The sequence below is a fragment of the Nematostella vectensis genome, chromosome 1, assembly GCF_932526225.1.
Source record: "Nematostella vectensis chromosome 1, jaNemVect1.1, whole genome shotgun sequence".
Classification (NCBI taxonomy): Eukaryota; Metazoa; Cnidaria; class Anthozoa; order Actiniaria; family Edwardsiidae; genus Nematostella; species Nematostella vectensis.
In genome coordinates, this window is record NC_064034.1 from 19,714,520 (window position 1) to 19,736,403 (window position 21,884).

At 38.6% G+C, this 21,884-nt stretch overlaps 3 protein-coding genes across 8 annotated transcripts; 1 reads left to right on the top strand and 2 right to left on the bottom strand.

Moving 5' to 3' along the window:
- Positions 1 to 296: 296 nt before the first annotated feature.
- Positions 297 to 6,366, bottom strand: LOC5507651 (centrosomal protein of 41 kDa B). Of its 2 annotated transcripts, none has more exons than XM_032376419.2 (11): positions 6,213 to 6,366; positions 5,984 to 6,047; positions 5,855 to 5,902; positions 5,293 to 5,354; positions 5,159 to 5,219; positions 4,717 to 4,846; positions 4,102 to 4,280; positions 2,673 to 2,740; positions 2,094 to 2,376; positions 1,611 to 1,661; positions 297 to 1,420 (listed from the first exon to the last, which is right to left on the bottom strand). In XM_032376419.2, exons 3-11 carry the CDS (start codon positions 5,880 to 5,882, stop codon positions 1,317 to 1,319), a joined length of 966 nt encoding a protein of 321 aa, XP_032232310.2. In that variant the 5' UTR covers positions 5,883 to 5,902; positions 5,984 to 6,047; positions 6,213 to 6,366; the 3' UTR covers positions 297 to 1,316. The 2 variants fall into 2 exon arrangements, with proteins under 2 accessions (XP_032232310.2, XP_032232311.2); XM_032376420.2 differs by having other exon boundaries at positions 6,144 to 6,359.
- Positions 6,367 to 6,432: 66 nt separating this feature from the next.
- On the top strand, positions 6,433 to 12,883 carry LOC5507656 (mesoderm-specific transcript protein). 3 transcript variants are annotated; one of them, XR_007307390.1, is made up of 12 exons: positions 6,433 to 6,610; positions 6,689 to 6,771; positions 7,081 to 7,158; positions 7,854 to 7,984; positions 8,093 to 8,166; positions 8,406 to 8,446; positions 8,534 to 8,601; positions 8,712 to 8,813; positions 8,910 to 8,986; positions 9,197 to 9,257; positions 10,062 to 12,131; positions 12,621 to 12,883. XR_007307390.1 is itself a non-coding variant. In XM_001628238.3 (11 exons), exons 1-11 carry the CDS (start codon positions 6,448 to 6,450, stop codon positions 10,180 to 10,182), a joined length of 999 nt encoding a protein of 332 aa, XP_001628288.1. In that variant the 5' UTR covers positions 6,433 to 6,447; the 3' UTR covers positions 10,183 to 12,883. The 3 variants fall into 3 exon arrangements, 1 of the variants encoding a protein (XP_001628288.1); XR_004294763.2 differs by lacking the exon at positions 12,621 to 12,883 and adding an exon at positions 9,625 to 9,827 and having other exon boundaries at positions 10,062 to 10,261; XM_001628238.3 differs by having other exon boundaries at positions 10,062 to 12,883.
- On the bottom strand, positions 10,416 to 21,108 carry LOC116614879. 3 transcript variants are annotated; one of them, XM_048725575.1, is made up of 9 exons: positions 20,971 to 21,108; positions 18,063 to 18,681; positions 17,272 to 17,717; positions 16,018 to 16,265; positions 15,368 to 15,630; positions 15,043 to 15,184; positions 14,722 to 14,842; positions 13,568 to 13,645; positions 10,416 to 11,747 (listed from the first exon to the last, which is right to left on the bottom strand). In XM_048725575.1, exons 2-9 carry the CDS (start codon positions 18,594 to 18,596, stop codon positions 11,630 to 11,632), a joined length of 1,950 nt encoding a protein of 649 aa, XP_048581532.1. In that variant the 5' UTR covers positions 18,597 to 18,681; positions 20,971 to 21,108; the 3' UTR covers positions 10,416 to 11,629. The 3 variants fall into 3 exon arrangements, with proteins under 3 accessions (XP_048581532.1, XP_048581523.1, XP_032232309.2); XM_048725566.1 differs by lacking the exon at positions 20,971 to 21,108 and adding an exon at positions 19,503 to 20,902; XM_032376418.2 differs by lacking the exons at positions 13,568 to 13,645; positions 20,971 to 21,108 and adding an exon at positions 19,503 to 20,891.
- Positions 21,109 to 21,884: the final 776 nt, after the last annotated feature.

Consider the following 21,884-nt stretch of genomic DNA (forward strand, 5'->3'; position numbering starts at 1 on the left):
TAGTCCAGTGGGTGGTAGAGTTAAAAATACACCCTTGAAAAAAAGAAAAAAATAATCAAATTTCACCTCTACCTCATAATTTTCTTGACCACGCCAGGGAGTGCTCCAATCTCCAGAAGCTGACGAATTCCCATAAAGTACACAGCATACACCCCCCCCCCCCCCACCACGCCAGGGAGTGGGGGGGGGGGGGGGTTGACCACGCCAGGGAGTGCTCCAATCTCCAGAAGCTGACGAATTCCCATAAAGTACACAGCATACACCCCCCCCCCATCCTTCCCCATGAAGAGAACATATATTACCAGCATTTTTATTAGGAACACGATTAACAGCAGTAAAGCTTTGTGCTCTTAACCTCAGGTCATTTGCTTGGAGCTTTTTCAAAACAATTGGGGCTGGTTATCACACACGTTTAAGTTATACAACTCTACAACTGCTTCTAAAATACTTTACACCTATAATTTACACCTATTCTGCCCCTTGGAAAATTATTCATCTTCATATCCAGATCTGTGCAAAATAACTGGTTTGTTATATATAGCTGGCTTGCTTAATAAAATACTGACTAAATTATACATTATGCAAACTATATAATGTATAATTATCAATCTTCTATATTATAACTCTGATTATTTTTTTCTAATAATAAAGAGCTTGCCATGACCTTAAGGTCCCATTCAAATTATGATCATACTTTCTGCTCTTAGCCTGCAAACAGGATCTCATAAGGGTCTATTCAAACACATTACCCACTTACTATCCCAGACAGGGCCGTCCACCTTAATTGCCTGGCAAAAATACACTTTCCATATATTTATCTTATATCTCCTGGCATTCCTCACAATTGTCCTATACAGTTGTTGATCTAAATCGCAATCTGATTTTCCAGATTTTTTAGCTTTTCTTAGAGTTTGCAAATATCATGTGAAAGAACCACAAGTGTGTATTCTTTTAACATTTTTTGTTATTCTCCTAGTGTAGCTGCTAAATAACACTCTCCTATGTCACATGAAGTCAACCTTTTCAGGAATTAAAAAAATATGTTGTCAAAAACTTTGAAAATATTATTGAGATGCGGCTCAATTATCCTGAGCCCTGGTGCTTCAGTCTTTTACAGTTTCTTATAAGTGCATAGTACTTTTTGGTTTTCGTTTTTTTTTTTCTTATTATATTCTGTGTAAGGATTATAAACATCATAAGAGGTAAACTCGTGCAGTGGGATGGAGCAACTAGAATCTGTGGGTCCATTTAGACATTTTACACTGCACCGCTAACTGCAAGAAGCAACATTGTTGATAAGAGCACATTATCATTCATCACTTCCATGAGGGCTTCTTGCTTGCAGTGGATGTTGCTGTGGAAACGCGACTACTCGCAACACTTGCAGTAGAGCGACTGGAGACTCTTGAACTCATTCGGCCTTAAGAAAAAGATAACTATTAAATGTTGTCTGATTAAGTGTCTGGATCTCCCTGTAATCTAGTTTAGTTTTAAACTACTAGCAATGAATAAACACTATCATTAATATTAACATTCATTTATCCATTCATCCATGATGATGTTTCAAAATAACTGTAGTTGAGTTATATCCCAAATTGTTGGTTACTTACTGTCTTGAAGCAATAGCTCATCATCCAAAGCATCTTGAATTCTCTCAAGATCTGTGAGCTAGTCAAGGTACAAGTTTTAAAAAGCTGAATTTAAACTGATTCTTTGAACAATTGAAAAGTGTTATTCAGTTGGGTGGTGGAGGACATCAAAATAACAAATCAGATCACAAATCGAATCAGAATAATAATCCGAACCATAAATTATACACCTCAAAATCTGCAAATCATATATTACATATTCAGAATTTTAAATCACAGTGAAGGCACTAAACCCAGTTTGCTACCAAACCAAAAACAGCCATGCTAAGAAGTGAGCTGCATAAAAAAGGGAATTCTCAACAACCAATGAAGTATCGCCAATGATGACGGCCAAGCTTCATACCTCATGTCACAGGCCAGTCTGGCTATGTTGCGATTTCTTGCCCTGCTTTCACACACAAATGTATTTAGAATACACAACCATTATAGAATTTTAAAGGATACGATCTGCTGTGAAATATTTCACATGATAAGGCAATAGAGGTGCTACAGTGCCCGGCCTGTTTGACTTTCCTGAGCCCTTTCTTGTGGGGGGAGGGGTAGGAAGACATGATGCCGGAAGAGTCCCGGTAATCATTCCTTGGGCGAATTTCTTTGCTAGCACCTTCAAGCCCCCAGATAACATGAACACATTGTCCACCTCTCGCTGAACAAATGTTGTTGCTGCCGGGGCTGCGAGCCTTTCGTCTTCATCATAAAGGATGATAATTTTTCCAAGTTTGTTTTTCTGCCACAGAGTTAAGGAACTGTACTATGCAATAAGATGATGGTATAACTAGAAAGTCTACGCACAAGCTGCAGAAAAAAGTGGTCTGGGTAGGTGTAGTAAAATCAGAATAAATCAAAGCAAGGTTGTAATGGTATGCTGTACTCCTACATAACAACATACTGCTAGGACCTTGTCTTGATTTCCTCCCTACAGTAACATTCATAATATTAAAACATCAAACTGACTGCAACTCACATAAAAATCACAGGTATAAAACAACAATCACAAAAAAACAAATGTAGTAAAAAGGATACAAATATAAGTATCTCTTTAGTGAAATAATTATAAGACCTTGAAAGCATACTGGATGGGTAATGCAGAGCTGAAAAACGAAACAATATATGTCACTCTTAAACATGAAGAAGTGGAATAAGAAAGAAACAGCAGGTAGTGTAAGGGAAAAAAAGTATAATAACAGATTTTGTGAAACGAAACTTGGCATTTATCCAATATATGTATCACATAATGTTAAATAGTACAGAGAGTAATCCAAAATACAATGCAACATCTAACTATTTTTTTAATACACCAAAAACTGGAATTTGACTCTGCCAAATTTTCGTCTTTAATAAGACTTCTTCGGGGCAGACTGAAGAAGGTGAATCGTTACAAGCTTATTTACATCAGAATAGTGGCACGAGACGCAAAAACATTACAACTGACAAAAACGTGCATTTTCTAGAATAGCGCGCGCTATGGATAAAAAGAATTTACACATCTCTATGTGGGTTCCTACTACAAAAAAAGTCATCACTATTAAGACCCCACGGGTAGATAGACTTAAGCCGATAAGCCCACTGGCCTTCCCTTTCCCTAAGCTGAGCATCAGAGTAGACCCTACGTATTGCTTGCTACACATAGAGCAAGTAATTAGATAAACAACAAAATCTGAGTTACAGTCCAAGTCAAGATTAATGACATATTTCTTATTAGTAACTGTACTGCGAAACTCCCGCCCTGTCTTAAGAAAGTTACACACCCTACACCTTTTACCGCCACACTTACCACAACCTCTAACCTGAGTACTATCCTCTTTAAGAGAGGAGTGCACCAACATATCCTTTTAACTCCTAGGTTTCCTATAAGCCACCATAGGTACCCTACCAATAGCACCCCTACATCTACTAGAAGATTCTAGAACTGGCTGTAAATTACGAAGAATACCAGGTAAATTAGGTAAAGCTGGATGAAAAGTGACTACAAAAGGTACACGATCATTCTTACCTTTACGCCTGTCTTTCAATGTGTCGTCCCTAGGAATACGTCTAACCCGGGTTAGACGTATCTACCATCAATAGTTTTAGGAAGCGTTTTAATAATCATAAAAGTAAGTTCAATAAGCACCCTAGTTTACAGGTTTTTTGTAGTAGGAACCCACATAGAGATGTGTAAATTCTTTTTATCTATATCGCGCGCTATTCTAGAAAATGCGTGTTTTTGTCAGTTGTAATGTTTTTGCGTCTTGCGCCACTATTCTGATGTAAATAAGCTTGTAAGGATTCACCTTCTTCAGTCTGCCCTGAAGAAGTCTTATTAAAGACGAAAATTGTATTCATTGTTCTGGTACGAGATCGCGACAGTTTGGGCTTTTTGATTCTAAAACTATTTTTTTAAATATACATCTCTACTTCATACAATGAAAGACTAACTTATCAGTTACTAGTTTAACACAATCTACAGTACCTCCAATAATGTGACATTTATCAAATGCTTCTTTATCACGTAGGTCTAGTAGCAGATACGGCATGGATTCCACATCAGGGGCAACTGTGCTCAAAGGTGTCTCTGTTGGCATTTCTGATGATTTATTATGGTCACTGTCTTGATCTTTGACGTCTATCTCTCCCACTCCATGAATTAAACTGAAGAAAAAAGAGGATGTCTTCTAACATTTTTGTTACTCTTAAATCAAAGCTGTGTGAGAATGAAAAATTGGTTGTTTTGAAGTTGTAAAATAAGTAAAAAGAGGGCTCAAGTTTTACAATTTTTTTTTCTGACAAAAGAGTGGTCTCCCTGAATTTCTGAGAATTAACCGTTTGTTGGAGCATGAGGAATGTTTTCAAAGAAGCCTTCACTCAGAAACTTCAACCCCATGTTAATATATTCCCCTGCTTCCATGATAACTTTGCCAGCCAACTAATTTTCCTTCAACTTGTTTGGATTTCTTTCAGTGTTATAATGTTTTGAGTCTGTGTTAATTAATATGTTTTACTTTTAATAGGTCCATGGTAACTTTTCTACTGTTCACCATTTTTAAAACTAAATGCTATAGGGGGAAACCCATGACACAGTAGGCACCTTTGAAGAGTTGACCTCGAAGTTGCAGTGCCAGATGTTGCAGGTCTGTCATCACCCAAGTTTAATGGTGGCACATTCTCCCCGTCTTCAACTGATTCCTTTTCTTCAGGCACTATTGTTCTTTGCAAATCTAACAAAAGAGTATAAAAACTGGTATTAAAGAAGGCCAATCACACCACCATTTTATGCTCCCTCTCAATGACGAGTCACACAAAGCATCCATTTCCATTGGCTAATTAAAGCGAGTAACCAAGAATTTTTTTTATCAAATATCTTCAATAATATATCGTAGATTTAAATTTTGAAGTTTCCTTGTGAATAAACCGCTGTATTTTCAATGATGAACAATAACAAAGGAGTGGTTGATCAACATTCTTTAAGGAAACACTTTCCAGCAACCATCACAGTGTATGTATTGTTTGGAAACCATTGTCCCACATACCAGCCGTCATTAGAGATTCTCTGTCTTGCTCGACTTGCAAAACTTGTGCTACTTGCAACACCTACCATATATCATAACAACAATATTACAAGTGTCATTTTATTAAAATCCTTGACAATAACACATATCTTTACCAGTTGGGCAAAGGTCGATGCTTTCATTCTTTTGAAGATTTCATCTTTCCTGAACTTGTAATCTACAGAAAATTAAAGAAATTAGCCAGTTGCCTAACAAAGAAAGAGTGACAAAGACAGGATGCAAAGTCTAGAACAATTAATTATTAGGCACAAGCTTTTGTGATGTACAAGGATGTAGCTATGCCAATGGCTAGCACTAATTATGGCCTCACAAAAACAACTTCACACTAATGTCACAACTCATTCAATTATTAAAAACGTACGCAAAAATACTAAAAAATCATGATTTGGAAATTTTAAAGAAAATCAATAAGTATAAACAAATCAGAAAGTATTATATGTTTGGTGTTGTAATAGCCAAACTTTAACTAGTTTACAGTTTTGCACGATACAAAATAACTTCATCAAGTCTCTATCTTTTCAAATTTGCAACCTTGGTCAGAAAGATAAAAATTATCTCTTTTTTTTAAATAAAATCATGTTTTTTTAATTCCTAAAAATATAGCAAAAAATGTAAAATATTTTGTCGTTTATTATCATCATCCTAAGTTAAGCTTACTTTTTCGGATTTCATCGATCCTTTCCATGTACTTGGTAACACTAGATCCTGCAAAAAGCATAGGAAATACAAAAAAACCAATTGATATTATTAAGTCTTTTGCCGCTTGCTTGCACTGCAAGAACTAACCCGTGTCAACGGTAGCTTTCACATGCTTGTATTTGGGGTTTTCTGGGATCTTCTTGCTCAAAATCTGAAAACAAATCAAACACAGAGTACAATTACAGTCTATTCTTGATAAATTATCGAGCCTCTAGCCCATCGCTGAGGTTTTTATGCTGAAACTCACATCTACTTTCTTGCTCGACCTACTAGTTGCAGACATTTTGAGATTTCTACCAGTACATTGCCTGGTTACCTTGCAGGAGGTTGTTTGACGCGCGGTTACCAGGCCACCATGGAAACTACCCAATAAAAATGCCTGAAAAGAGCCAAACCAACAGCTATTTTACACCTAAATAACTCTGATCAGCACAAAGAACGTAATTAACTGTGGGTTTGGGTTACTTCGGAATTTCTCTTTTCAAAATATCCCAGCATGCATTTCCATCGCATTTCCAAGGAACGCCTGGTACATATCTGATTTCAAGAAAATGGCGCCAAGGTTGTCATTTTCTCAATATTTCCTGATTGTTTTGACCGTAGTTGTCGCCGTGTGCGTAAACCAGCGACCTCCAGAATTATCCTCTAAGCTAAAAGAGTGGAGAAAGAGTGGAAGGTACTTCAATTATCGTGGAAATGCTGTATTCTATAGAGGTGGGTTTTCTAAATACTGTTCGTCTCTTTAATTTCCTGCGCGTTTGAGGACACATTTCACGAGTTGGTTTTATATAGATGATCAAGGAAGCTCAAAGCACCAAGATTCTGTGGTGTTGTGTATCCATGGTTTTCCTACCTCAAGCATTGACTGGTCTAAGGTGGGTCTAATGCAAGACGGGAAGGTAGGGTAACAGGGGGATTTCTTTAGCGTGAAGGACGGAAAGATTCTCTTCAGACATGCAATCAATAAATAATAATGTTATTTTACATAATAGCATAACACTGAGCACGCCTATTTATTCATGTGTTCAGTAACAAGGTTTTTTTGTATCTGTTTTAGAATAGCCATTTCAAAAACCCATGCAATCAAAGTCTCAAAATAAACAAATAAATACTGTCTTAATAAAATATTAATAATCAATATATAATAGATAAATAATAAATCTATCAAATGTTTTATTTTCTAGATATGGCCAAAGCTAAAAGAGAAGTTTGGTAGAGTAATAGCAGTCGACATGTTAGGGCTTGGGTTCAGTGACAAGCCCGTAAGTATTAGTAGAATGGCTTTATTTCCCTTATTTTTTTAAGGAGTTGGTATTCTTATGTGATCCCAGAAAAAATCCAAAGTCCCCATAGATGAAATTGGAAATTCCTAAAGGCAGAGGGGTAGGGGGATTCACAGGGAGTGAAAACATGTTTTTATCCATAAAAGTTCTGTATGTTGGCCAATTTTGGGGTAGAAATCCCAGGGGGTGGAGGGGTGCGACTCTTTTCTAGAATCACTCATCATGTTTACATTGTATCCTATGCTACCCAAGCTTTAATAATATAATAATATATAATGCGTGAGTGCTCAATACACAGGTGTAGAGCGGGAAATATCTTGGTTTGTAGGAAAAAAACACGCAAACAACCATTTCATCTCTACAAGCCTGTTTCGTGGTTGCCCACTCATCAGGAGATTTATATAAATATATATATATATATATATAATAAGGGCTCCCATGAGATGCATAAAAATATCATTTGAGAAACAAGAAAAATGTTCAGTCCTGATGGTCCTGATATTCCAAGGCTAGGCATTTATTTATGACAGGATTAGCCAGTCCAAAAATTGATAACATGCATTCTGTTAGTGGCAGAGATGATGTGCTGCTAATTCAAGATTATGGTTCATATTTGTGACATTAGTACTTTAAAGTTACTTGTTTTTATCAGCTCTAATATGTCTCGTATTCAGACAGAGCATGCCTACACAGTGATGGACCAGGCGGATTTACTAGAGGATCTCCTGGATCACCTCTCTGTGAGAAATGTGCATATTTTAACTCATGACCTTGGGGACACAGTGGCACAGGAAATGCTTGCAAGGTACAACTTAACCCTCTCTTTGAGATTATTTTGCTTATGTGGTAATTACAAATCCAACTAAGCCTATACTACTAAAGGATAATGTTTTTTTTATTCCCCTTTTGTCAGATATGAAGACAGAATGGATGACAAGGAAGAGGATGGCGTTCTAGGGATAGTGACCCTTTGTTTGTCAAATGGAGGTAGTTATTATGTGTAGGAACTCTTATTAGTTACCAGTGTTTGATCATATCACATTGCTCTCTCTTAGTAAGTCTGCTAAAGAATCTCCTTCAGGTGTGTCTGACTAGTTCTCTTATTAAACACAAGTGTTCATTTGAAATCCTAGGTTTGTTTGATGAAACATACAACCCACGAATTATCCAACAGATATACTTAATCAGTCATATCCTTGTTTAAAATTCACTTTTTATATATACAGGTATTTTCCCAGAGACAAATTATCCCAGACTAACTCAAAAGGTGACTATGCAATGTATACAAATTAAATGATAATTTTTGGTTAAATGTGAGGTTGATGACTATTTGTAATGTTTCATTTGTCCTTAGCTACTGGTTTTACCATGGTTTGGCCCATTTCTTGCAAGGTTCATGAATTATTATCTGTTCTCCAGAAGGTAAAACAAAATTTTCCTACCTTTAGTTTTTTTTCTAAACAAAATAATTAGATATAACATAAGTAAAGTAAAGTTTTATGAATGAAACACATTGTATTGCTCTGTTTCAGTTTTTCATCAATATTTGATGTTGCCACACAGCCAACAACTGAAGAGCTTCAAGACTTTTGGGCTGTTGTCGCCCATAAGGAAGGGCATTTGGTGGTTGCTAAGTAAGTTGTCATGGAATAAAAAGTCATTTGAATAAAAAAAACAAAGTGAAAATGCTTTTAATGTTATGACTGATTCTTCAACTTCTTGATTAATAGAATTCTTGATTATATGGAGCAAAGACGAAAGAATAGAGAGCGTTGGGTGAAAGTCCTGAACACAACCTCAGTACCTGGTAGGTTTATTGTGCGGAATTCCGCAAGACTTGTGCTCATCCCCCCGAGACGTGAATCACTGTCATTGTACAAAGTTCTTTCTGTATCTTCATGAACAGGGCTTCTTGCCTCTGGATCAGAGATTCTCACATGCTTATCTGACAGTTTGGCATAGTCAATCTGATGGTGATATTATAACATGATTATAACATCATTTTTTGTACCTTCAGTTCACCTTATTTATGGGTCATCTGACCCTGTCAATCCTCCTCAAATGCTGCAAAGATACAGGTAAATGATGGTTAAATATCAATATAATGTAAAAATGTGTTGCATTTCTGTAGTAAGTATCTTATATAAGCATTTCCATTGAGGTTACAGACTTCACTTCACATAGTTTAAAAATATATGTGCGAGTTAGTGTGTAAACAATGTCTCTAAAAAGGTACCATGACTTCCCTAGCATCTCTCATATGTCCCCCCTCTCTATCCAAGTTAAAGCTGCATTATCACCAGACAAAATAATCTGTTAAAATCTGCCCTATTAAACAGTCTATCCGCTCTAAATTGTCAGCCACATTCACAAAGAATCTTCCAATGGACACACTGCATTTACAATTTTGAAATATTTTTAGTGTTTTCCATTACAAATCATCAGAGACTGTTACATAATCGACCAGAAGCAAACTGGTGACAATTGGCTTTAATGCAGTGTATTGGAGGAGACAAGGGATTCAAAGTCCCAAATTCAGAGGGCTGGGTTTTTACACCCCTGAATAAATCCCAAGTCTACCTGACCCGGGTTTGAACCCCGGCCCCACCGTCTTGAGAAGCGAAGCCCGTACCACTCTCTCTGTCCAGGTAACTACTATTCAGACAATCGATTTCCAGTACAAACCCTTCTTATTGAGTTATTGATAGCCAATTCTGTATTATCCTTCATTGCTATGATAACTGTGGTACAATGACTGAATGTATTTTTTTAGCTGCGTCTCGAATTTGAGCATAATTCCTTGCAAGTATAAGAAAGTTAATGCTAAGGAAATCAGCTATTGTGTTGTTTACAAAAACATATTTCCACACTTTTTTTGTTAGAGAGATTGTACCCCGTGGAACGTTCACTCGCCATCAAGGTGTTGGTCACTATCCTCATTGGGAAGATCCTGTGGGTTTTGCCAACAGCTATCTGGATTTTGTGAGTTTGTACAAGGCATAAGTTTCAAGCCAGAAACAAAATGATTAGGAATCATCAGAGCTGAATACTAAATCAGAAATTGAATGGGATAAAGCTTATACAGAAAAAGAACTTTTAAGTCTCTTAAATGTTTCTAGGCAACAGAGAATTTCTCTTAATTAAAACAATAATAGATTTAGAATGTTGAAATGGGTCATGGAATGGGATTAGTATGTATACCGTATATAAGAATTACTTATCCGTTAACCAGATCATTTGATTCAAATTGCGGTTTTATTTGAACATTCTTACAACACTTTAGTACACAAAGTGAACTAAAACAGTGTATTTTGTGTGTAGCACAAAACTTGAGTTTTTATATGAAACGGCAGAAATGCACGTCTAAAGTCTTTTTATTTGTACAATGCCGCCATTTTAAGGCATTCTTTTAAATATCAAGTGCTTTGATGTATGAAAACTTTGAATTATTATTAAAATCTGTCTGATTTCTATAAGGAATTTGTCCATCTTTTTAGTAAAAAATTGAGAGCATCTTACAAGTCATAGCATGTACAGATAAGGACAATCATAGAAATACAATAGAAATAGTTGTTTCTCAAGTTCATGCCATATAGCAGTATTTGAAATTATTTTATAGTTGTTTCTCAAGTTCATGCCATATAGCAGTATTTGTGAAATTATTTTAGCAGCTATTAGTAATTTCTATAATCAATATTAATTTTGTCCTAATTTTTTTCTAATATGTATAACTTGAGCATAGAACTGGTGAGAAAATGCACCAGTTGTCCTGATTTTCATGCTGATTAATCTTTGTATGTACAAAACATTGTGCCTTTTCTTCAATATTCTTTGATATTTTTGTAAATTCGATATTTTTGTAAATTTTTGCAATGATTTTTTGATAAACAATTTGCTGAAGCATATTCAAAAAATAGAATTATAATTGTTGTAAATTTGTGATTGCATAATAGGCATATTCCCAAATAAGTAGGGATTAATAATTCATAAATGTGATTTTGATAAACAACCCCAGGGAAGGAAAACCTTATGGTGTTACTCTGCTATGCTAGCAATGATATGAATAAATGAGAGACTCACTTATCATCACATCAGTTGATTACTACTCCACACACTTAAACTTAAGTCAATGTTATGGCATTGAAAAGGCATACAAGAACAGTTTCACTTTCACTACCTCTATCAATGACTTCTGCAGCATGGTATATAGTACTGCATAATGACCAATTATGCTAATGCAAGGTAATTCCTTGTACTAGAAACTTGTCCTCACACACACACCCTTAACAATGATGAACAACACCAAATAATAAACAGAACACTTCTTTTCTCGGTTTAAATATTTCCCTTATAGTTTTTTCCTTCCTGTATTCTGCTTAGTATTTCCTAACTATGTTGAAGCTACATTTGCTTTCTTATGAGAGGAATTGCGAATAGAATTCTACCTAATTTAGGCTAATTTATCTATTTTTGAAGAGCGAGCCTTGAGACGCATCTTGAGCCGTATCAGCCCTGAAACAGCTTCTAATGTGGTGATTTTGTATCCAAACAGGGATGTTGTTGTCCCACTGTAATAATAATAAAAATATAAGTTGTAGTTAGTCCCTTGTTCTAAATTCAGAATATATGATAATAAGTGTTTCTCTGATCTCTGAATTGGATCAGTTAAACACGAAGGCGCGGTATAAAAGGGTGCATTCATTGGAAGCATCGGCTCATTTGTCAATCAACCGCCGTGGAGTGAGGATGAAATTCAAGATGGCGGCCCGAGTCAAGTACAAAACACAGAGGGGAGAGGTTTCAAAGCGCTTCCTGATGTATAAAAATGCCAACTCTACCTTCTAGTCCGATAGAATGTGTAAAAAAGGAAACTCAGTAGAAGTAAAGCTCAAAAACAACGCAAAAAGGGGCAAACGCATGATCGGAAAACAACGATTTCACCTCGACAAAAGGTGAGTTTTTTATGCCTAAAATTTACTTTTCATAGCTTTAAAACTCAGAAACAGGATTTAAATTAGTCATCATAAGCTTATAGGTACTTAAAGTGGCGGGGAAACTCTGTTTTGCTAGAAAATGCATCTTGACTTTGTCCACATAACTGCCGGTAGAAGTAATGCAGGCCTTCTATAGAAAAGATGTTGTTTGTAGATCAAATCTTGCTTTCCTCTTGTTTGTTTTTATTTTTACATCGCCTCGAGCTCGGACAAGATTGTTTTCTTGTGTGTGAAGTTTTATTCTATCTACAAGCTACTATAAGTTGTAATTTAAGTATAAATATGTAATAAATGGTGTTTTTTTTATCAGTTGGGATCAGTCCATTATTTGTATTCTAATAATGTTAACTAAACAGTTTAGTAAATCTCTGTCTAAATGAATTGGGGGCCAAACTTGCATGTTAATCTATTATATAATTTCTAATCAATTATATGATTTCATCCTAGCTATACCCAAGAAGCAAGTCATGGTGACATCTGAATAATCAACAAGATATATTCCTTAAGAAAAAGCAGATACATATACATATACAGTATTACATTTTCCATGTGATTTTTAATCATAAACATTCCTTTGTACAGGAAACATGTTTGTTGCTATACTGTAAGTTTGATTGATGTGTTAGTGAAGTGTATAAAGCAACCAGTCATATTTTATAAACTGCATTATAGATTATACTTTTGAATAAACCAAAAAGCTTTCTCTTTTATCCATTCAGTTCAACTTCTCATTCTTACAGTAAAAGCAAGTATAGATACAGGGAGGATATCCATTGAATGAAAACAGTAAAAGTCATGTCTCTTTTTTGTATAATTTAACTTATAAAGTATAAAACATATGTTTGGGTAAACCCTTTATAAAACTAGGGATCCAGACCGGTTTTGGACAAATAGAAACAAATTCGATTATTATTATTTCTACATTATTTGTAGTTATCATAGATTGCAAGATAAAAACAAAATACTATACAGGTGCATTCTGATCCAAAAAGTAGAAAGATAGACTCAATTATGGCTCAATCTCACTTAGATGGATATCAGGCATTTCTTTAGTAGCCCTTCAGTGGTTTGGTGTACATATATGTGTAAGTATGCAAGCTGATACACTGTACAAGAGTTATCTGCAGTTTCTGTGAGCCAGTTATGCACTATAAAAACAAATACTGTATCAAATGTTTTCTTTTATTGTATACCACTCCCTTGTTTTGTACAGACAAATAGTAAATGTTGCATTTTATTGGGATGGTACTAAGCCCTACTTTTAACCCTACATCTGATAAATTAGCAAGAGGGCACAATAGTCTAATGACAAAGTGCTCTCCTAGAAATCAAATTGACTGCACTATACTCCCTATTCAAACAGGTGTACCTAGTACTCTGTTTAGTATACTTACGGACAGGGTGAGGGTAAATTGACAAATTTCCTTAGCCTTTCTTTATGTTCTGGATCAAGAAGTCTGGTAATGACCACCCTAGATAATGTAATATCAGTGTTTCACTTGCACACTCCCTGGATACCGCTGAATTTCTTATGAAACTGGGGTCAGTTGCCGAAGCCTAATCATGGTAAACATGTATTGATCAACTATTAAATTTGGTAAAAAGATAATAAAGACAAATTGACTTTCTGTCAAAGTAGAAGTCAACTCGGGGTTCAACATCCCCTGACCTGCCCACCACACCAAATTTTCTTCCTGCTCAGGTAAATGTCAAAACACTTAATGGATTTTTGGTTAATTCTTGAACAGACGTACAAAAGCAGATAGGCACACTTTGCATTTTTGTTTTACACCTGTTGAGTATAGTACTCCCTATTCAAACAGGTATACTCTGTTTAGTATACTTATAAATGACAGACAGGGTGATGGTAAATTGACAAATTTCCTTAGCCTTTCTTTATGTTCTGGATCAAATGTTTTCTAAACACTCTAAGAATGGCAAAATTTAGCTCTGTTTGTACCCCGTTGCACACATAATCCCTTAGGATAGACTGCAAAGCAATGACTGTGGTCATTGCGGGCCCAAGCTCACCAAATCCTTCCCTAGGAGAGTCGGGAAGGTATACATACCAAAAATGGCGTCGAAGGGAAAGGCGGGAGATTTGAAATCGTGCCGTAAATGTACGAATTCTAAGACAAATATGCATTTCTCACTGCCAAGAAAGGCTTGAAGTTCAAATCAAACATATCTTTTCTTTCATTTGGAAAATTATTTATTCGTAGGATATCAAATCATTAGATTTGGGGGCATTCTTTATTGACTGGGCTCGTAACGGTCCGCCATGTTGGACTTTCTCTCCATTTGAAAAATGGGGGCGGGGCTTAGGCCCTTTAATACCGCGCCTTCGTGTTAGGGAAGGGTTGTGAGTTTTTTTGTTGAGTTTTTTTTTAATTGGTAAGTGACTTTTGGGGCATTTCTCTAAAGGCCAAATGATGCACAATTTTTTCGGCCTGAAGAACATGCATGATCCCCCCCCCCCCCCTCACCCTCTCTGAAAAGTTTTAACAGTCAGCCCCTTAGTTAAGCAAATGTTTATATTAAAACTTACCAGTTGACATATTCATAAGCAGGATTCCAGCAGGGGTCACCTTTCACAAAGTCTTTAGCAGATTCTAGTTCCATGTGCTTTACTAACTTGTTTCTTCTGTCCTGTTTCAACCCCTCAAAGTCTAGGAAAAATCATGCACATGTTTTATTTCATAGACATATATCCCACTAAATCTCTCATGTTAAACGAAGTCAGATTCATACTTAAAGCATTATCAACTTCATATTGTATGGGTATGATTGACTGTCAACTATGTTCTCTTTTCCACTCTATGATTACAAATGGCATACATGGCTCTAATGAATGTGAAGTGCCTCTTACCTGGTCTCGGGTTGCACTCGGCATAAATCCTGGCACACCTCTCTGCTACAGCTGACTTTTGTTCTTCCTCCTTCCCCTCAATGACGGCTATCCTGTCGGCAATCTCTACCGCTGTGCAGGCCACTATATGATCCCCTCGCACCTGAAGTTGACAAATCAAGTGTCAAGTTATGCTTGGCTAAGAACTTTTTATGGATCCTACATCAACAAATCAACCATAGGTTTTTGGTTATGTGATTAGGTAACTTGATAATGTAACATCCTGTTTGAAAACACATTAAAAAACAATATCAGCACGAATCAGCACAATATCTCCATATCTTACCACTATCATGCTATCGACAAAGTCGTCAATCAAGAGGTTGCTCTCTATCATCATCTTGTTAAATGGGGGGAAGAATCCTTTCTTCCCCAACTCCTCCTTGACTTGGTTGAACCGTCTGTTCCACCCTCTTGCTTGAGCTAAGATGATACGGCCCACGTCCTTGGCATTCTTAAGGCGACATTTGTTCCCTTCAGCGTCAAGGATGGCGACTCCTTTGTAGATGTAATCTTGTGCGTATGAGCAGTTCATAGGATCTTTGCTGCCTGAGAATAAATTTATTCCATAAGTTGATAAGCTTTTTAAAATAACTAAGTAATCACATTATTTCATATCATGACATTGAAACACTTTGGCAGTGAAAAGCTCCCAAAACAATGGCTTAATTACTAAAGAAAGATAATCTACACTCTTGGGGAAACCCAAAACAGAGCACATACCAAGATTTACATTCGAACTCTTGGATTTCCTTGGGGTACTACCTAGACTAATACCAGGCCACTTCTCATTTTCGTAATATAATTTCTCCTCAAACATTTGCTCAATTGCTAAAGAAATTTCATCTACTGTTTCCCTAAAAATATTCCCTTAAATTAGGGAATGTATAACAGCACACAAACCAAAATTTTCATTAAACTTTGGGGAGGAATTACCTAGTAGGATTTCGGGCCATTCCTCTCTTTGAGACTCCAGTTCCTCCTGTAGTTTCATTCTTCTCTCATTCCTCATGAACAGCTCCTGAGCTGACCGGTGCTCCAGGTCGTACACGCCAGTCTCTAGGGATAACTGGCCATGTCGACTGTAGTGAGCTATATCATGGTGGAAGTTCTCTTTGATGGCCTTTTTTAACTTTTCACATTGCTCATCTGATACATGTGTACATTTGGACCCATGTACAAGCCTGAGGCGAGAAAAGGATGATGGTATTTAGATAGAGGCATGACAACTAGCTTATCTCCAATGGGTAGTATGTTCATTATTTTCGTTTAATGGAGGGTGAGACATGGATTGTTAGAAACTGAGCAAAAGGGTTAAACCTGGGAATCCTAAGACACAACCTTTTTCGTAACCAAGGGGATGCCCACAGCCCTATCCCTGGCTACCTACACCCGTCCCTGGCTACCAACACCCGCCCCTGGCTACCCACACCCGCCCCTGGCTACCCACACCCGCCCCTGGCTACCCACACCCGTCCCTAGCTACCCACACCCGTCCCTAGCTACCCACACCCGTCCCTAGCTACCCACACCCGTCCCTAGCTACCCACACCCGTCCCTGGCTACCCACACCCGTCCCTGGCTACCCACACCCGTCCCTGGCTACCTACACCCGTCCCTAGCTACCTACACCCGTCCCTAGCTACCTACACCCGCCCCCAGCTACCTACACCCGCCCCCAGCTACCTACACCCGCCCCCAGCTACCTACACCCGCCCCCAGCTACCTACACCTGCCCCCAGCTACCTACACCCGTCCCCAGCTACCTACACCCGTCCCCAGCTACCTACACCCGTCCCCAGCTACCTACACCCGTCCCCAGCTACCTACACCCATCCCTACAATCTTTTACAAAACTAATGAGACACTCTCTCCCCCTTCCTCAATGTTGGAGGGCAAATGATCACCTTGCTACTGCTTGTGTTTTGAGCTGAAAAATCGCCTCTAGCCAATATTAATCGGGGGAGAGGGTTGGCGGTTGTTCGTATGAGAAGTGTTCCACTTACTTTTGTTGAGGATTGTAGCTACCTACAACCATCCACAGCTTTTGTACCCACCCCTACCTTTGTAACCTCAGGACTCACACTTAGCTATGCCCCCCACCCACCCCCTAGCTTTGAAATCCCTGGCCCATCTACTACCTACAAGCCTAGTATTACAACCACTATCATCTCCAGTAAGAACCAGTACCTGTAGTCATACTTGGCACGGCATCCTTTACACCTTGACGCCCTAGCAGATATCTCCGCCAGTAGTAACTTATTCCTGGTCTCCTGTCGGTCCTTCCATGCAATCAGCCACTTTGCTGCATCCTCAGGGGACTGGTGTGGAGCATACGAATAGCTGGCAGGAGTGCTCACATACGGCATGCACCTCGCATCAACACTAGCAATGTCCTCATAGGAGCTGTTCATGTGCTCAAGAGCTCGGATCACTTCTTGTTCCCTATGGATCAGCGCACACTGCTTCTCCGCCTCACGCCTGGTTTTTACTCGTTGTCGGTCCTGTAACCGATCCTCTAGGGCTTCTTTGTTTCCATATTTTGCGCGTGCTATTCTAATTAGATCAGAGACTAAAAATTCGTATGAATCGTTTTCTAGAAGGCGAAGGTCTTTTTCAGTTAGGCTGAATTGTTCCTAAAAAAAAGAAAAAAAATTGCTCTTTTTAAATTGATCTTTTTAAATGAGATATTTTTTGGTATTTGGAGTACTGCTTGTTGTGATAATCAGACTCCGCAAGAGACCAGTTTTTCATCACGCTAGGGCAATAGTCAGGGAATTCCTTGGCATCCCCGACCATAGCCTTAGGGCTAAAAACATTAACGTGCAATTTAGGGTCTTTCCGTCCTTGTATTTCAAGCTCAATTGAAATATATGCTTTTCATTTCTTTTACCTTTATTTTTTTTTTCTTCAATACGCACAGAATGGATTTCCCTGTCGCATATAGCCATGAGATTGATGATCTCTCCTTGTGAGCTTACCTTTGCGTGACATTTCCGGCGATAGAACAGAGGGTGACATGTGTCACACAACGCCACGTCGAAATGCGAATCTACGCGTTGCGAACAGTTCCGATAACACACGACACATTTCCAATTGGAATACAACCAGTTCCTTTTCAGTGCTAATTTCCACCTCATTTCCCCAAAGCTCAGCTCCACGGCCCTGTCGTAATCATAATCGCTGCCAGGATTCGCCGGGTTCGCCACACACAGAACTGTTGGCGTGAGAGCAAGGCCTTGTTTCTTGCACAGTTTCCTCCATGACTGCTCGGTGTAAGAGCTAAAGACGCGGCACGTCGAGATGAATTTCGACAAGCCAGGCGCGTCGAGATACGAGATCAACAATCGTATCATCTCGGGCGGCAGACGACCGAAGTAAGGCCCAATGTTCTCGATCCCGCTAGCCCGCCGCTCGCGAAGAAACGCCCGAGTAACATAGCGCGGTGAAGTAAGTGAGGGAGAACAGCTTGAGGAAGATGATGAGCTGCTTCTACGGCGTTTAGGCGCTGCCATGATGTGCGGGAATGGCTCGGTGTTATCAAGAGCGGCGCCGGAGTTGGCAGGACGGACCGTCACGGTAGGGTTAACGCCAGATGCCCTGGTAAACGAGAAAAGGTCAAAGCTGAGTAGCGTACATTTAGGGTACTTATAGAGCCCTCTAGGTGGACGAGTACACGAGATTTGAATCTTGTCAAGAAAGTGACTACATCCTTCCGCTACTCTATAAATGCAGGAATATTGACACTGCTCAGATTTCAGTAATTATATGGTGCTCACTGGTTTATATCAAAAGGTTTTACGCGCGGGGACCGCCCCCTCTCCCGCCTAGCATGGCCGGAGGCTAGATATGTCATGGCGAAAGGAGACAACTTGACTCTTGAAAGCGCGTAATCGCCGCGACCTCAAGATGTGCCTGCCAGCATATGAAGAGGCTGTATCCGTGTCTCTGTGGCGAGAACAGCCTTTAGGGTCTACCTACTGTGATATCTCGCAATGCCGCGATCTATGCAGCGCAGCGCAATAACAATATGACGACTCGCGCTTAATGGAAAGAAAACAACAATTGGTCGCGAACGAGTAATTAATTTGGAAACAAAACAGAACATAACCCTTGAGTATTAACATAACATACATATTGTTTGTACTGGCAAGACATGACTCTAAGGAAAATGACTCTGGTCTGAGGTTGTACCTTCTGGCCAAAAGATTCCTAAAATGCTTGGACATATTTATGGATTACATTTGCGTGTAAACCCCGTACTTATTATAGCCTTGCGTCTAGTTTGAAAAGATCACTTCAATTCTATCACTCACTTCGATGTAAATTCATATATGAACTCTGAAATCGCTTGGCGCCGAGTCGACCCCGTAATTGTTTTCAGTTATGAACTAACGCTTGTGTTACAGTTAAACACTTACCGATATTAACTCTCTCTTGACTAAATTCTCGTATCAGCAAATGCTCACTGAACGGAATTCTCTACATACGCAGTTGGTTTATTAGCCAAGCGGAAGTAGGAAGATCTCGGAGTGAGTAAAGCGTCTATGCATTTACGATTTACATATAGTCCTTGGTTACAATACGAAATGTGTCATTAATCAGAGAGCAAGTTTCCAGGAGTTCGAATCCGTACAAGTATCCGAGGGCGGTCTCGGTTAGACAGACCCCGCGCTCACGAAATGCTAGAAATATGCGCGATGGACAAGTCGATAAGAGATTTTATCACTCTGTAAATGAATAACAAAACCCAAGCTTGGCTGCTGCAGGAATGAATACCTCACATGCAAAAATATCGAAACTCATAACATCAAAACCAAAGCGGAAAAATATGTAAAGAGTGTGTAAGGATTATAATGGGTAAAACGGGGAAATAAAGTGCAATGGAAGTATGCGTTTGGACAATTTTGATCCCCACTTAACAAAAAAAAATCAAAGTTTTTGCGTTATACTGGTAGCTAAGAGTCGTTAGCTAATTTTAAGTTAATCTATACGGTCCTTGAATTACAGAATTAAAAATTGATATGAGTTTTGCTTGACATGTGGCAAACCGGAATAATGCATGAACTTAGAAGAGAATAAAGGCTAGAATAAAATATTCCCTTGCCATCTTTCATTAAATCGGGGTACATAGCGTCCTTGTAGGATCCCTAGAGCACCAGGGATTAATTTGCTGTCGAGCCCTGTGCAGCAGTGGACCAAAGATCCAGCGGAAACCGCGAGTTCGCAAGTTTATCTTTCAACTGAACGGATCGAAGCTCCAGCAGAATAACAATTAGCTACTTGTGTTTTCCGCTTATTTCAGGAACGTTTCTATGAATTTCTCGGTTGAATTTAACCCTGTGTAGTGTTTAAGAACATCTAACATACTCCACACACATGCTAGCGCGCTGCTTTCTCTATATAGCCCGCTACAAGGCCAATAAATACGCGAAATGGTCTGAGAAAGTGTACCAGTCCAATAGGTGAATATGTATAAGGTCGAACCACAAGGACTCAATATTACAATATTCCTTTGCGATTATGTTATGAACTCCTTCTGGTTCGAATTGCGAGGACTCTTGGCGCCTGTGTGATGGGAATTTCCTGTAGAATGTTCACCGCGGAAGATGCCCCGTTCAATGAGAGAGTACCGTGGTCAAGCTACTGCTTTCCCATTACAGTAACCCGTAAAGACAGAAAAAACGATGGAATAAAACCACTCTTTGGTATCAAGGGAGTTCTGAATGATAACATGGCGACTGGTGTGACTAGGATATCATATTTCCTTACTGTGCATTTGAAAGTGAAACAAGAAATGTAGCGGTACCATAGCAAATATTTCCCCATATCATTCCCCTATCGGGTGTCACGAGTCCTTCGATTTTCACCGCTTTGTTTAGTGCTTACCTGCAAAGTCCGGGGTAAATAGGTAGAAGCACTCCTTTGAGGCTAGAAAGCGGGAAAAAGTAGGGGGGCTAACACACGCCACAAGCTCCGAGATACTAAAGACACTGTACGATATATTCCTCTCTGTCAACCGCGAATATTTAAATAACCCTCGCGTTTCATGTGTCCCATTAAAGAATAACCAATCAATGCGCGGTATTTTGCAACGTAAACCAATCAGGTCGCGCGTAGAGAATTTTAAATGGAGGTGCTAAAATCCCCATTCACGTGCTTGTGACAATAGAAAATAACGCAACAACTCTCCAAAACAATAGCCGTGGTGGTCTGTTTGTCACCAGTCAAAATGTAATACAAGATTAGTCTTATATGCTAATGTTCCCACAAGAAGAAGCAATGAATCTTTCAATTGTTACAAGTCTCTACAATTTGCATAGCTTAGAAATTCGCTTGCAGGCAACTTATTGTTTAGCTCCGAAACCACTGACTATCTTTCATTGTCTTTTCTTTATCGGAAATATTTCGATGCGAGTTTTTTTTCCGCACCCTAGGAAATGCTGAGAGGCGAGTGGCAAACCGGAATTGCATCTAAGCCTACCATTATTTCTTAGAATAGCAAAAGGAACCTTTATTTGAATAATATTGGTAAACGGCAAAGCTTCGTACTGATTTGTTTATTATATAGGTAACCTATGAAGAGCGGTATTCTTCGAGTTGTTGATGATGAAGATTTTGCTCTTTATTGCTATATACCCTCTCCATATTGCAATAGAGTATGCCTCGGGGTAAAGTCAATGTTTCCACTATATCCTGAATAGCCGCAGGTTTGAGATATCTGACTGTTGACCGAAGGACTTTCGATGGCTTTCACCTTCCTCTTCTGATAAGAAGCTTACTAATTTTAATAAATTTGAAAA

What these genes read in the sequence shown, in the direction of transcription:
- LOC5507651 (XM_032376420.2), bottom strand. Translation starts at nt 6,179, where the DNA reads ATGTCTGCAACTAGTAGGTCGAGCAAGAAAGTAGAT. An exon ending in TCGAGGTCAACTCTTCAAAG is followed by an intron (nt 4,281 to 4,716) that starts GTGCCTACTGTG and finishes TTTTTTCTTCAG; the next exon opens with TTTAATTCATGGAGTGGGAG. An exon ending in TAAATGTCACATTATTGGAG is followed by an intron (nt 2,741 to 4,101) that starts GTACTGTAGATT and finishes TTCGTTTTTCAG; the next exon opens with CTCTGCATTACCCATCCAGT.
- LOC5507656 (XM_001628238.3), top strand. Translation starts at nt 6,448, where the DNA reads ATGGCGCCAAGGTTGTCATTTTCTCAATATTTCCTGATTGTTTTGACC. An exon ending in GCACAGGAAATGCTTGCAAG is followed by an intron (nt 7,985 to 8,092) that starts GTACAACTTAAC and finishes CCCTTTTGTCAG; the next exon opens with ATATGAAGACAGAATGGATG. An exon ending in ATCCCAGACTAACTCAAAAG is followed by an intron (nt 8,447 to 8,533) that starts GTGACTATGCAA and finishes ATTTGTCCTTAG; the next exon opens with CTACTGGTTTTACCATGGTT.
- LOC116614879 (XM_048725575.1), bottom strand. Translation starts at nt 18,596, where the DNA reads ATGGCAGCGCCTAAACGCCGTAGAAGCAGCTCATCATCTTCCTCAAGC. An exon ending in GCCGGAAATGTCACGCAAAG is followed by an intron (nt 17,718 to 18,062) that starts GTAAGCTCACAA and finishes TCTTTTTTTTAG; the next exon opens with GAACAATTCAGCCTAACTGA. An exon ending in GCTTATGAATATGTCAACTG is followed by an intron (nt 13,646 to 14,721) that starts GTAAGTTTTAAT and finishes TACATTATCTAG; the next exon opens with GGTGGTCATTACCAGACTTC.